Source organism: Psammomys obesus, unplaced genomic scaffold, assembly GCF_907164565.1.
Source record: "Psammomys obesus unplaced genomic scaffold, mPsaObe1.curated_primary_1811, whole genome shotgun sequence".
Taxonomy (NCBI): Eukaryota; Metazoa; Chordata; class Mammalia; order Rodentia; family Muridae; genus Psammomys; species Psammomys obesus.
In genome coordinates, this window is record NW_026593286.1 from 9,940,674 (window position 1) to 9,956,634 (window position 15,961).

At 45.7% G+C, this 15,961-nt stretch overlaps 1 protein-coding gene across 1 annotated transcript in view; it reads left to right on the plus strand.

Moving 5' to 3' along the window:
- The window catches only part of Col4a4 (collagen type IV alpha 4 chain), a 112,939-nt gene that overhangs the window by 19,650 nt on the left and 77,328 nt on the right, over nucleotides 1–15,961 (plus strand). The window contains exon 4 of the mRNA XM_055616421.1: nucleotides 1,047–1,124. Coding sequence (XP_055472396.1) covers nucleotides 1,047–1,124 — 78 coding nt within the window. The remainder of the gene's footprint in view (nucleotides 1–1,046; nucleotides 1,125–15,961) is intronic.

Below are 15,961 nucleotides of genomic sequence, written 5' to 3' on the forward strand. Positions count from 1 at the left end.
GAATGACAAGGTGCCGTGTCTCACAAAAGGCAGGAACATCCTTGTTCCTGTGAGGTGTGTGCATGTGTGTGGTGTGTGCATGTATGTGTTCATGCGTGTGTGAGTGTGTGTGTGTGCGTGTGCGTGTGTGTGTGCACTGGAAAAGACTCAAATTACTCATGTTCAGGAGCTGGGGGCTGAGAAACCCATTAGACTCACAATGATTCTCAACCTTCCTGACGCTGTGACCCTTTCCTACAGGTCCTCACGGTGAGGTGACCCCAACCATAAAATTATTTCGTTGCTACTTCATGATTGTAACTTTGCTGTGGTTATGAATCATAAACACCTGATATGCAGGATAGCTGATATGTGATCCCAATGGGTCACGACCCACAGGTTGAGAATTATTGCATTAGCGAAACCACCTCAGCGAACCAGCAAATAGCAGGGATTAAAATTTTAAATCCAAACCAGAAGACTTTATCTAGAGAATTGCCCTAGGAAGGATTTGTCTGGTGAGGGCCACATACCCTGGCTGATCTGGGAGGCACAATAAGGAGGCCATGGGAAGAAAGTCAACTAGACTCCTCTTTGCAAGCCTGCCCGGCTGCAGCCTTACATACACCTCTAAACCTTTCACAACTTACCAATGCAGTCCTCATGGAAAGGCTCTAGGCGATTCTGGCTCTGCTGGCCTTTGAACAAGGTTCCTCTTTCTCCAGTGTCCTCAGTGTCCATGGGTCTGACCCAGGCAATCAGCCCGCCTATATCGCAACTTGGTGCACTACCTTTTTATGTGTTGGCCCTACTCATTGCAGCCAGGTGTGACGGGAGGAGAGGGGGTTGCCTGTGAAGCTGAGGCAGGAGGATTTAAAGTCTGAGTGCAGCCTGGCTTCCTACCTTCAACCTGTCTCACAGTAAATAAATTAGTATTTGCTTTGCCTGGATGCAGAGGTAAAAAGTGTTCTGCAGGATTTGCACACGTTAGGCTTGTTCTCGAGTATATTCTATGAACTGGACCAGGCCCTGAAGCTTAATATACTTTAATATGTCTTACTTTCCAGAGTGGCAAGAAATATGGCGGCCCCTGTGGAGGAAGAAACTGCTCTGTCTGCCAGTGTCTTCCTGAAAAGGGATCTCGGGTGAGTGACTCGGAAATCAATGCTGACAGCAGGCCTGGGGTTCAAACCATTCAGCAGCCTCCACTGCTGCTGTTAGCCAGCAGTGCGGTGCTGATCTCTTACAGCCAATGCTCTTCACGGTCTTAGGGAAGGCTGCAATTAATTGGGACTATGTGTGAAGCTGAGAAGACAACCTGGGCTGTGCTGTGCACCCTGTGTTTTATACAACACTAGTGTCAGGAATCGTCCTATGAAGAAAGGCCTGCGGTGCCCGTTCTGGGTCACCTCCTCCAAGGCTTATTGCATAGCAGTGTTTTAAAGGCTCTGAGAAGTGTGTGAAGGAAAAAAAAAAAAAAACTAACTTGGTTTAAAGTCATCTTTCCAGACATCTGACCATAACACCCTTTCATGTAAAGCACCCTGCTGAAATTTAGTATTCCAGTTTAAGGCAATAGCTGTACATTGCATGCTCCATATTTGCCGTGACTATTCTATCAGCTCGAAATGCCTTACCTAACTCTCCGACTCCTCACCTTACATACAGCAATTCTGCTGTGCAGAGGACTGAGCCCAAGACCAGTTTCTAGTTCAAGGCCACCCAGAAGAGCTCTGCTGGCAACTGGACTCTCGTCTGTTTCATAAATCGTGGGGCCCATCTTGGCTACTGTCTTTGGAAAACTCATATATGTGTTCCTAGGCTGCAGTTGGCAGCCTGTCAGCCATGTGCTGAGGTTCAGATGAAGTAACTCCTTTGCTTCAAAACCCTCTCATATATTTTTTGTCGACCTATGCTGAAATACCAATCTTTATACCTTAAATACTCATAATTGTGTGTCAATTACAAATGAGAAAGTAAAAGACCGCAATGGAAATATCCCCACAGTCTGGCAAGAAGGGTTAAGGTTGGTTGTCTTCCTCAGGCTTTGGATAGTTTTGAGGTCAGTTCAACGGTTGGTTTTGATGCCGTAGTCTTCATGCTACTGAAACAGAGTGCATTGGAGGCCTGTCTCAGTCAGGGTTAGTTACGTTTGCTGCAAAGAATGAGACACCATGACCACAAAGCAAGGTGGGGAGGAAAGGGATTATTCAACTGAGTCTTCCACATTGCTGTTCATCACCAAAGGAAGGCAGGACAGGAACTCCAGCAGGGCAGAAACCTGGAGACAGGAGCTGATGCAGGCCAAGGAGGAGGGCTGCTTACTGGCTTGCTCCACACGGCTTGTTCAGCCTGCTTTCTATAGAACCCAAGATCACCAGCCACAGTGAGCTGTGCTCTCCCTACCTGATCACTAATTTAGAAAATGTCTTACTGCTGCATCTCATGGAGACATTTCCTCAGTTGAAGCTCCTTCCCCTCTGATGACTCTTGAGTGTGCCAAGTGGACACATAAAACCAGACAGTACTGGGCTTTAGTCAACTTAAATCTGTTTCTCACTGTTCTGGAAGCCGGCAAGCCAAGTTCAAGGTGCCTGTAAACCTTTTGGCTTAAATAAGAGCCATTTTCCATCTTGAGGATGGTGTTTTTTGGAGAGAGACAGAGAGTGCTCTAGGATCTTCTCAGAAGGGTTTTGTGGTGATGATCAAGTTACCTCCCAGACACTCCATCCCCTACTCTTGACACATTGGAGCTTGGGATTTCAACATGTGTAAAAGGGACATAAACATTTAGTCCGAATGACGCCCATATCAATCCTACAGGGCTAGGCATGACACTCAGAGAGCATGCTCGGCTGGCAGTCAGTCTTTAGGGCAAAGCATTTCCTTCCTCCCACTCCGTGGCTTTATCACTGCATCCATGTACCTTTAGGAATCTCAGTGCCCTTAATTCAGTGGTTCTTTGCTGTGGATCATTTTGTTTCACCCACCTTTCCAGGGACACTGACCATTGAAACACATTTTAGTCAACACAGCTGAGTGGAGGGAGCCACTGGTGTCTCATGAGCAGAGGCCAACAGTACGGCTCAGCTTCCCGGGTGTCGTTCAGGGTACATGCTACACCAGAGGTTGATGGGTGCCCAGCACCAACAGAGCCCACATAGAGATGGTGGGGTGGGTGTGACTGTTTGTGTTTCCATCTGGTGGTGGAAGGAGCCCGAATCGGAGCCAGCCACCACATCCAGGTGCCTGGCCTCACCTTCCGCCCTTGCCCCACAGGCAGGGAAAGGTTGTTACACTTAGATTCCGACACCTGGCTTTACTGTTGCCCAGTGAGCTCAAGCCCTTACATCTGCTGCCTGGATCCCGCTTCCGCTTCTTGAACTCCGTGATCACAAGACAATGACTGAGTACAGGCTGTGCTTTTGAGCTTCCAAGGCTGTCCGTTGGACTGCCAGGGTTTCCTAGGCTGAGCTTCTCTCTGCTATGTGTGTGTCCCCGGGACTGGGTGGCCAAGGGGACAGTGTGTGCAGCACTTCCCTGACGGCTGGAATCTCCCTGTGAGGGCTGCAGGTATGGGTGGCATTTTTCCAGCAGAGAATGTGGGAGGAAGGCCATATGGCACTGGGAGGGGCCGGAGATGGAGGTGATCAGTTCTTAGCGTCCAGCCAAGCTCTCTAGCTACAGTGGCAGCTCTCCGTGGACTGCTGAATGCTAATAGTGAGTTGACACTGAATTCCAGGGGCTGGAGGCATCTCCCTGAGGTTACTCAGCCCAGTAAGGGAAAAGCTGGTCTCCCTAAAAAGAAAGTTGTGCCTTTCCTGTGGGGTCAATGGGTGGTTTGTTCAAGCCATACTAGAACTCTTGAGTCTGAAGTGATTCTTTTTATTATTGTTTATTCCTTGATAATACAAGCATACAATACATTCTGGTCATTTAATATCACCATTATCATCTGTCACCCCCCCCACACACACACACACACTCATACACACTGAAAACTTTCTTCTCAACAAGTCCCCTTCCTGCTTTGATCTCTCTCTCTCTGTCTCAGTGTGCGTGTGTGACAGGTGTGATTCACTGAATTTAATTGGGGTTGGTTTTCTGAGCATGGGTAGACGGCTCTTTATTTTCTGGGGCAGTGTCACCTAGCTAGTGAGTGCAGCGCTGAAGAAGACGACACCTCCACAGCAACCATCAGTTGCCATGGGTTCCTTACAGAGGAGGAGCGGTGGCATCACGAACCCCTCCCCATCCTTGGCCAACAGCTCGTACCAGGCACTTTTCACTTCCTAACTATGGCTTCTGGAGGAGCACCAAAGCGCAGGAGGCTGAGTGATTCTTGACGAACGAAGCTAGCTTCTTGCAAACAGAGTAGCTCTTTGTCTGGGTCTGGAGTTATGGTGAGGTAGAGCAGGGACAGATATGTGCAGTGTCCAGCCTTCTCACTCTGTCAGTTTTGAGTACGGCTATGTCTGGACGCCCTCATTAGAGCCTAAGCATGTGCTTGTGGTGGGTCATGAAAACAGCCTCTTGACTCACAGTGCACACGGATTTGGTGTGCAGTGCAAGCACAGTGGGAATCCGTAAGTAAACCAGCTGTTTCCAAGAAAGAAAAACACGGTCAACAGCGAGTCTCCCCTCTGTACCTAGCCCTCCTATCTCACGCTGCACTGCTAGAATGTGAGTAAACTCCTGTAATTCAAATCCCCAGGAACTTCAGGTATGGCCAGAGATGAGCATCTTCATAGTGAGTCAACTCTGACCACTGTGGCACTGGGAACTTTCCAGGCCAGTGGTGTTGGGGCGGTGGAGTGGATGAGAGTGCACTTCCTGATGGCTGGCTGGCAGATCCAAGCTCAACCGAGGAGAGAAAGATGTGTCTAGAGGGTTAAACCCGTACCTCAGAGTGATGGTATCCCTTGGTTCTGGGACATAGGGCATGACTGGATAGCTGCTGAGTTGCTCCCCTACACGACCCAGGATTCTGCTCATCTCCTTTCCAAACTTGCTGTTCATCTCTCTGTAAGGAGGCAAATGGGATCGAATTGGACAGGAGTTTAACTTAGTCTTTGTCAATCTCAAGGGAAGCAGCTCCATGTAGTTAGTGGTTGTCTGTAAGACGAAGCCATGTCCTTATGAACCAGGACAGGACCTTTGATGAGTGCTGGGTTAGTAACTAGGAGGGTAATAGAAATAGTTTATCTTTCTGCAGCTTTTTTTTTTTTAAATAGAATGTGTTTTATCATCTGAGGGAGTGAAGCAGCCATGAAACTAACAAAGCTTTGTGATGTGATGGTCTCAGTACAAGGGGCAAATGACTTTAGACTCGTACCGTCTTCATGTTTTCAGTGTGAAACCCAAATGTCAGTGAGTCTCTGTTTCCTCTGGGATTGTAAATCGCTGAATATGCTTAGTGCAGTGCATCACCGCACTCACTGTCTCGCCCCTTATATTTTTATCAGCCTGCATCCTGTGATTAAGAAGCAGAATTTACTTGGGGAATTTCAGCTATCGTCAGTATTTTCATACCATTAACTTATTTGCACACACAGTTCTAACACTCAGACGCTTTCTCATGGATGCAGCTGTTTTCAGGACACTAATTTCAGCCTGGCAAATGGTACAGAACAGTGGTTTTATGTCTCCAAATTCCCAGTAGTTAATAACCTGTTTTTACAGGAAACACGATCCAGTGACAACTGAAGGTTGGTAAAGCCGCTTGTCACCCGTTCCTAGGCTTTGCTGCCGCTTCATTGTCCTGTGCATCTTATTCCTCCAAGGACTCTCTGGATGACTCACTTTGTCATCACCAGAAAATTCTCTGATCTGTGTTACTATCTATCTGTCTGTCTGTCTGTCTATCAATCTATCTGTCTATCTATCAATCTATCTGTCTATCTATCTATCTATCTATCTATCTATCTATCTATCTATCTATCTATCTATCTATCTATCTATCTGTCTATCAATCTGTCTATCTATCTATCAATCTGTCTATCTATCTATCTATCTATCTATCTATCTATCTATCTATCTATCTACATATACATACATTATGCAATTAACCTGAGGTCAGAAGGTGAGGACCATTCTCATTGATAAGAATGAGGCACTCTGCCATGCCTTTGTCCTGCAGAGGCACAAAACCCCAGAGTTTTTCTGAAACCAGGTCCCCTGCTATCATGTATTTCCTGTGAATTCCAGCTGCCAGGCTGCAGGTCACAGTGTTGGCTTAGCTTGCTCAAGGGTTTATTTCAGAAATGGTAACTTTTTTTTTTTTAACACCAGAACACTCGCAGAAGCCAAAGGAGCCTGTTTCTAGGTTTGAGTTTGCTGTGTCTAGGGGTTGAGTATTTTGGAGAAGGGCTTTCGGAGCCTGTGCTTAGCAGAAGGTCTACCTACAGTATCAAGGCAGCAACAACAGTTGAGGTCCATCTGAAGAATAACTGCACGTAATCCCATCAATTTTGGCATGCTGACAAATCTCCCTGACATGTAGCATTTGTGTCTATGAAAGGAGGAAAAAGAATATTTGCTGCCTTCGTTGTACGGTCGCAGCATGTTTCCCACCGTGCCAAGTCCATGTGCTTCTAACAAACAGGACTTCTTCCAGGCTTAATTTTAGTGTGGGCTTGATGGCGGTTTCCAAGTATCTGCATATGCCATCCATTTCCTTCAGTGCAGTGATTGCCAGTGGGGCTTCAGGCCTCCCTGTGTGGAGTCCAAGCTCTTTTTTCATCACTTTGTCATGCTATCTTAACTGCAAGTAGCAGGAATATTTTCCCATTTGTTCGACAAATAAGCGTCAAACACTTGCCAGGCATAGGACAAGGCCGTGTCATAAAGAAGAGAGTCCCCAGGGCTGGGAGGTTTCGCAGTCCTTAGGAGAGACAGAGGAGAATAATCCTCAAGCACTCTGTGGGCGCTTGAGGATGCCTCATGGTAAAAGGTCCTGGATTCTCCCTGGGTGGTCAAGTTGGTGCCCTGAGCTGGCTTTGCTTGGCAGCATGTGGGCATCTGGCAGAGGATGCTGGATAGGCCCTCCAGTTTGGACCTGCTGGAGGTGGAGGGCAGCCAGCCCCAGTGTGGAGGAAGAGTCACATTGACACCCACAGCTTCTGTGACAAGTTGGCACACGCTTTGGTGGCTTGCTGGAACAGAAGTGTGCGCTTTAACGAACCCTCGAGACCAGATGTTCAAAGGCAAGGCATTGGCACTGCCAGCCTCCAGCTGCTGAGTCTGCTCCAACCAATGTGGTTCTTAAGAGTGCTTAACATTCCTCGGTCCTGGATGCACTTCCCCGGCTTCCTTCGTGTTGGTTTAGTGTCTGTGGTCTGTGTCGACTCTTACCCACACCCTTCTTATAAGGAAGTTTGGGAGGGCAGTTAGAACTCCCCTGGGTGACCTGCAATAACTGAACCTAGGATAAGATTCTAACTCTTGTCACCTTATAAGCACAGTGGCCATAGGGACAATGGATATGTGTGTCTGGGGAAGAGAGGGTGTTACTGGGAAGGCCTGCTAATAGGACTGCATTACCCAGGTGGGAAGTTGGAGAGTCTTACCAAGGAGTGGATATGGAGGTGGGTGGACTCAGAAATATTCCCGGGGCTGGCTTGACCACAGAGGGAGGCTTGGGAACTGTGGGTGAGTGCTCAGTGTGGCACTGTTCACCCAAGTGAGGGTGTAAATCGTGTAGACAGACAAATATTTCAAGAGCTACAGATAAGGGAACAGCACAGGCCCAACTCTGGACTCACGGAGCCTGAGGTCCAGCATATGTAAAAGGTGTTCCCATGTGGAGAGGCAGAGGGAATTGCTTAACTGTGGATGCAGTGGGCTGCATGGAAAGACACAGTCTTCCCCATGAAGAGGAAGCGAGAAGGGGCTGAGGCATCCACTGGAGCTCCAGGAGAGCTGCTATGGGAGGAAGAGGAGCTGTGCAGGACACAGACAGGGAAAAACACAAGGAGTCTGGGGAAGGGAGGAAGGGATGCCAAGACAACAGGGCAGAGGAGGAGGGAAAGTCACAGGAGCAGACTGCACAGGACCCCACCTGGTGTCCTCGGTCTCCACAGCATCAGATTATGCCAAGCTGTTCTCAACACACTAATGTGCAGGATGAGAGACTCGCTCATCAGGGACTGGTCCAGGAGGTGACCTTATTGCCCAAATGGCTACGCTTTCTCCTTTGGTCCTCTGTACAATGATTTTGGATTGCACCTGCACACTGCCTCTTGAGGGCATAGCTAAAGTCCCTGATCAACGAACCCCACAAACTTGTTAACAGGTGAGGTGATCTTAAGGTACAGGAACATTCTTTGCTACTGCACTCCAGGACCCTTGGACTGCTCACCACCTCTTCCTTCTCCAGTTTTGAAATTCTTCCTAATGCCCAGACTCCTCCCTCCCCCAAATGATATGGGAGGATTCAGGAGGCCCTGTGTGCCCAGAGGACTCCAGCATCGCCGTCTTTCCGCCCAGGGGGAGGGTGTTTGTGATATCGCAGTGACACCTAGTGGCCTGTTCTCTGAACTACACTTATGCGTTAAAAAGAAAAGGGGCGTTAAAGGGAATGTTCATGACATCAGAGTAAATAGATGCAGCAAAGGAAGAGCTGCATTAGGTACGATGTTTATTTGTAAATTCTAGTTTCAGTGGGTGGGACCTGGAGGAGAGGAGGGAGGGCACTACTATCGGGATGTAGAATAGATAGGTAGATAGATAGATAGATAGATAGATAGATAGATAGATAGATAGATAGATAGATATTTGTTAGGCATGAGTACACATTTAAAATTTGGAGTGTGTGAGAGACAATGGCCAAGGTTCTGTAATGGGAATGGTTCTCTGGTCCCAAAGACATTCTAAAGGGCATTATCTTAAACAGATATTAAATAATATACACAAAACATTAATGGAATGAAGGTGGTGAATCTGCTTGGCTGTTATTTTCAGGTGGCTGTGGGTTTGAGGTCAGTGTGGTTGGTGAGGTCTGGGAGGATAAGGGAGGCAGACACCTTGAAGTCAGAAGATCTGTGTTCGGATCTCATCTTCCCCTGCTACTTGCTGTGTGGTCTCAAGCAAAATGCTTCGTCTCTCTGAGGTTAAGAGTCCTCATAGGAGAATGAGGGAATATACAAGAATGGCTTTCTGCTTAAGGCAGATGAAAATCCCAGACCTTGGTGGCATGGTCATTAATGTCACTGCCATCAACATATTTTTGATGAGAGGAAAGTAGGGTTTGAGTGACAGGTGAGGAAAGGTCACTGTCATCTCTAGGATATACAAGTGTAAATGGAGCAGGGACGGGTAGGTTGGGGTGGTGGGGCACAGTGTGTCATCAGAGGGTAATGGCACAGGAAGAGGGCAGACTGAAGGGAGCTATGTTGGGGAGAAAACTGGGGTCAAGGGATTGAAGGAGACTGACATGACCATGACTAAGGCTTTGCAGCGGGATGAAGATGAACTAGACATATGGCAGGAGTCGTCTTTAAAGGAAGACATGACAGATGTGCTCATGGGAGGGAGAGACGGCAAGGTCAGGTGACCCACAGGGTGCTGTGTGTAGATCAGTCACTACTGGCAGTCATGGGGAAGAAGACTGGGAGAGAGGAGCCCTGCGTTGACATGGTGAGTGTGAAATAGGAGGAAGATACCCAAGAGAGTATCTAGAACACAGCTGGAAAACAGAGCTGGGACTAGCAGATGATATCAAGGCCCACGGGAAGCGAAGTCTGCAGTAAATTGGGTTAAATCTTGTTTCTCAGGGCTGCCTCATAAAGAAACAGGGAGCTCGTGCAGATATGCTCTCAAAATTAGACGAAGGTGAGCTCAGTGCGAGAGCGCTTGCTTAGCATTCCTCAAAGACTTCAGTTCCTGTTCCCCTCCCCCCAAGCAAGTAAAGAATACATAAAAGCATACATTACAGCAGGGAATGGTGACATATGTCTGTAACCCCAGCACTGAAGCCAGGGGGTCGGCATGAGCAGAGGCAAGAGGTTACCATGTGTTCAACGCCCAGCACTCCACTACACAGAGAATTAGGGCCAGCCAGGGCTACAGCGTGAGACCTTGTGCCCCAAACTGGATGATGATGACGATGATGAGAAGCAGGAGGAGGAGAAGGAAAACCAGACATCTCACTTCAGACACCATAGGAATCAGTGGGACCCTGAACTCTGTCAGTTCATTAGTGGGAGGCAGAACGGTCTGGGGAGAAACTGAACCTCCAGTTAGGAATTCAAGGCAGCAGCGATGTGGGCTTGAGGCAATTTTCTCATATGTCCCTGTGGATATAACGTGGCACACCTCTCCGTGTTTGGCTATATTCCCTGGGGTAGTAATGGAGGGTGGCTGACCCATAACCAAGTTTGGTAAGTAAACCTTTCCCCCTTTCTGCGACACTTCAATAGCCACCACCATGGTCTTACAATCCAAGGGTGAACTGGAAACACCTTATTTGCTACTTCATTCATTTTTTTTTTTTACATTGATTAGATTTTTTTTGCTGAGAAAAACCATGAAAAAGTCACAGGAGAAAACTGGACAGACAGACGGACAGACAGGCAGACACAGTCTGTCCTGACTCATGAGGGCCCTCCATTTCTGGCTTTGGTTGACAGTCTCTCAGCGTTCCCATGGAAAGGTCTCCGTGTGTGTGTGTGTGTGTGTGTGTGTGTGTGTGTGTGTGTGTGTGTACACGAACACAGAAACCGGAAGACAGTATCTGATGCCCTTTCACCTGTTTGGAAACAGAGTCTCTTAATTGGCCTGCATCTCATCAAGTAAGCAAGGGCTCTGCCTGTATCGGCCTCCCTAACTCTGGAATTATGAACCAGTACCTTTCTACCTAGCTTTTTAGACTCAGGTTTCCACACTTGCATAGCAACCATTTTACCAGCTAAGGCACCTCCCCACCCCTGTATATGGGTTTGTAGCTGTCAGTTTGCAACTAAGCTGCTCAAGTCACAAAGGAGAGGGGTTCTGGGCTCAGAGAAACCAGATCAGTGGCGGCCAAAAAGGCTGACTTGAAATTTTGATTTTTTTTTTCCTTAGAAAAAGCATAGTTTTTTTTTCTTTTGATTTCTTCTACTTTGTGAAACAAAAGTGATTTTTCTTACTCCTGCTGAAAGGGTATTCCTCAGTCAGGTAACCAGGAACAAGGTCCTAAGGAATGTCCCGACCTTGGAGTGATTCTATGTATACTCTGATCCTCCTCCTTTGTCCAGCTGAGCCAGCTGCTGCAAGAACTCTGATAACTGATAGCCATGATGATCCTTGCCCTGGGGTAGAGGGAAGCAGGCCACCTCATGGGTTCACTCACTTACACAGGTGTCAAACTGATTGTCGTTCAGTTCTGCACCCTGAGACTTCACTGTCTGATAACGAAAGTCACAAATCACAGAGTCGTTTTTTTTTTTCACACATAGTAGGAAATATATAAATCACCACTCTTTAATAAAACTCACTCGCAGGATTCCACACGAAACTCATTTTAATCCTGTCATGGTTGGTGGGTGGGGACTAGGAGTTATATGATCCTCTATATTCTAACACATTTATATGTTAAGAAGTCTTGTGATGATTGAATTTCTAGTTATGAAAATATCTTTCGTAGACTGTTATTTTCCTCTATTCACTCTGTAATTAATTCTAAGATAGCTTTAGAGGTAAGCAAGCCTAAATATTTACTTATAAAGATTTTTTTTTCTGACCTCATTTTTATGTGAACTGACTTAAGGAAAATAGAAATTCTTTCTGCGTTACTGTAGATAAATTATTTATTCTAATTGAGTGAACTGGCAAACCACTATTTCAAAGACTAACATTTGGAAGATTTTGTGAGCAGCCTTTAGACAGTTTCAGTACAGTCACCCAAGGTTTAATGTGTTTCTTTTAAAAATTTTATTATATAACAAAATAACTAATAATATTAAAAGGCACTAAAAGGAAGTAATAAAGTTCATATTCTTCAAAGGGAGACATTCCAAATTTTATGTGAGCTTTCCACTTACAAAGTTGCTATTTAGGGAGTTTGAAATCAAAGCCTGTTGGCATCTATGCCGTCTTTTGTAAAGACTCCAGTAGGCCTGCAAGTAGGCTTGCTGCTCAGCAGGTGGCGCAGTACTCTAAACATACACAGTCTTGCCGGAGGACCTCAGTATTTTACAGAAGTCCTGCGAGCCGGTGCTCTGGGGGCCAGTAGTTCCGGGCTACAGGGAAGTATTTGCACCCATCTTTTCCTGAGGTTGGGCAGGGCTCACCTTATCTTGTGAAGCATTTATTGTTCTCTGCCATTATGGTCTGAGTGTGTTTGTCTCCTCCTAAACTCATGCAGGGGTTCAATCCCCAAAGTCCTGTGTTAGTGGTGTTAAGTAGCCTCTGTGGAGTGAATAGGTTAGAGTGTTAAAGTAGAGCCCCACGATTGAATCATGTGGCTCTACAAGAGTGTGGGAGAAACTACTCCCACCCCCAAGGCATACACACACACACACACACACACACACACACACACACACTCACACACACTCACACACTCTTTCTCCCATCATTACATGGTATAGCTTTTTGGGCTCCGGCCAGAGCTGTTCTATGTCATTTATACCTTGCATGTACTCCCAGAACTATGAGCCCAAATAAATGTCTTTCTTCTTCTTTTCTTCTTCTTCTTCTTCTTCTTCTTCTTCTTCTTCTTCTTCTTCTTCTTCTTCTTCTTCTTCTTCTTCTTCTTCTCCTTCTCCTCCTCCTCCTCCTCCTCCTCCTCCTCCTCCTCCTCCTCCTTCCTCTTCTTCTTATGTTTTTGTTTCTCCTGATCATGGAGATTAAGCCTCATGCTTCCTGGGTGTGTGCTCTACCACTGAGCTACATTCTCAGACCAACCTTTTCTTTTAATTAAAAAAGTCTGCCCGTGGGTTGTTTAATTATAGTAACAGAAGGCTGACCAGTACATCTTTCTTGCTAGAGTGGGTGTGGACACCTATGTTCTGTGTCCCAGAAGGTCATGGTTCAGGAATGTAAGGTTACAGGAGGGTTCAGGTAAAGAGAGGACGGTGGAAACAGGTGAGAAGTGTTTTTTTGGCATCTTTATTCTCAAGGGCAAGGGCAGAAAGTCAGGGTAAGGAGACCTTTCCATGGGAACTTTGTGAGACTGTCAAGCAACGGCAGGAATGGAGGGCCCTCGTGAGTCAGGACAGCATGCTCAAAGCTTTGAAAACAAGAGCTTCCCAGAAATGGCCAGAAGTTGGGTGCACGTCGGAGTCAGGGGAGGGGACCTTGGAGGAAGAAGGTTTAGTTTCCTTCAGTAATACAGACAGATATTTTCTGCCCTACTGTTTGTTTTTAAAGTATTTTTATTGTTCTTTCTCTAATCAGGACCCATTTCCACAGCATAGTAAATGTAATTCTGTAAGTCTTAGCACTGTGTTAAACATTTCCACTCCCCCCCCCCCCCGCATTAGCTTCCTGGACTCAGGATTGCATGTCTGAAATGAAACCCATTAAAGAGATTTATGACCAGTTAATTGGTCGTCTCTTCTTATTTTCCCTTTTAAATGAGAGTTCATCTTGCTATGTCTCTAAATAGCACATTATTGTAAAGCACTGTAGTCACAGAAGATAATTTGGGGAGTTGATGTACAAATTACTTGCAAGATGGAGAGATAATTCCAAACAATATAATACTAGTTGTTTTCTGATCTTCATATTTAGACAGAAAGAGAACTTTTAAATGTGTATTAATTAATCTCACTTAAAAGATTAATATTAGATATAAGATTAATTAATGTTTGGTAAGAAGGTCATCTGAAGTCACTATTATTCTTTTTAGGTTGTGGTCTAGAATGTATATGCTATCCATTGCAAATTGCTCTACCTTTCCCGTTCTCCCAAAGTTTCATTACTGCTATTTGGTAATAGCAGTGTATATATATATATATATATATATATATATATATATATATTATATATTATATATAATATAATATTATATATTATATATATATCAGAATTCTTAAATTTTCAAAGTTTTTATAATTCTCAGTTAACTGTCAAGGATGGAAAAACATGAGGAAAAACTGTATAAAGTACAGTTTTGATTTGCTCAGCCTGGGTAGATGTTAAAGTTTGTCAGTAATGGCAGTGGAGTCGGTGACATAATGGTGGCACAGAAATGGCAATTTATATTTATTGCAAAGGTCACACTTGCTGCTTCTAGGGTGCACAAGGAGGGGTGCGAAATTGCCCTGGCTGGTATCTTCCCTCCCTTTGCTGTTTGCGCACCATTCTGGAGGCCTCCATTTGTAAACAGATAGTCAACAAAAAGGCTGTTCTGTTTCTTGAGGGTTGGGAGGATATGATGAACTGTTCTGTTGCCTGTTTTTGTCATTTACACATTTGTCATGATCGTGCATAATAACGGTGGTTAACATTTATCATGACAGGTACTCGCTTAAACAACTTTGTAGGTTTATTCATTTTGGCCCCTGAGCTATTATCTGATAAAGAGGCCCAACATGAGAGAGGTTAAGGATATAGTTCAGAAATGTCATAACGAGGCCAATTATTTTCTATAATTAATATATGCTAATGAGATATTTTTAGAAGAGAGAAATGTTCTCAAGGACACGCAGCCAGTAAGTGTGGCCTTGAGCTTTGTGCACAGGGACTGAACATTGTGCTTGGCTCCTTAATCACTGTCGTCCTCATGTTTTCCATCAGCCAGGATGGAGCTTTGCTGCTAACAGCTGTTTGTAAACGCGGTCGAGGCAGCACCCACATTTTCTCAGGGGAGTCTAGCTGCCCACATTTGCACCTCTCTGTTAATACCTCAGCCTCAGAGGGGACTGGGCTGGCCCTGTCAGGCCAAGGAAGGCTAACTAAGCAGTGCCTTCCTGTGTGGGGCTCCTCTAACTGTCCGCTGAGATGAGTGACTTTGGTTTTTATCTTCCTGGGGTGCCTCTCTTGCCCGTATCACTCTCTGCTCTCTCTTCAGCTAGGCCACCCTCCAGGCTGCTTGTCTTCCATGTTTTCACTGTGGTACTGAGTGGGTGAGTCTACATGGTGCTTCGTTGTAAGAAGTCACACAATGACCCAGGCTGGCGGGCTTTCACAAGACTTTTTTTCTGCTATGGCAAATGATAATGTAGTGAATCATCTTGTACTGTTTCTAATGGCTCCTTCCCCGGGCCGCAGTTGCATCATCTCCCTTGGCTTGGCTGGGCCTGGCTATAGACAGCACCGCTGTCTCAGCAGGGTCTAAGTGTGGTAACATCGAGGGTCTCAGTTACCACTTCTTCCCAATTGGGTGATCTCCTGTGTAGAGGGTTTTGGTATTCATGCATATGCGCTGGTCTGGTGGGAAGACCTGGCTATTGCCCTGGTTTTAGGGGAACATCTGGTTATTAGAACTCTCCCAGTTGCCAGCACACAGTACTTCCTTCATGCAATCACACAAGACTAGGTATCTAAAATGAACCGTGCTAACACCTTGATTTGGGATATCTCAGAGTTGTATATATGTAGGACTCCACAAGAAATATTTTTTCTGGGACCCTGTGCATCTCAGAGATCATCCTGCATGTGTTCTAGAAATCTAAGCGGTATGATCTTAGCTCCTGAAATTTATCAAACTTTTCTGTCCACGTAGCAAGACATACCTGTTCGTTGAATACAGTTACTGGGCAGTGGGATGGCTCAGCATTAAGGCCTTTACTGTCAAGCTTAATGACCTGGGTTCTATCCCAGGGACCTACATGGTAGAAGGGGAGAACTGACTCCAGCACTGACACGCATCCCTGTGGCACGCATGTGATTGTTCACATGCATAAGCGTGCATGCACACATCTATCTATCTATCTATCTATCTATCTATCTATCTATCTATCTATCTATCTATTTATTTATTTATTTGTCTAGTTATTTATTTATCTAGTTATCTATCTATCTATCTATCTATCTATCTATCTATCTATCTATCTAT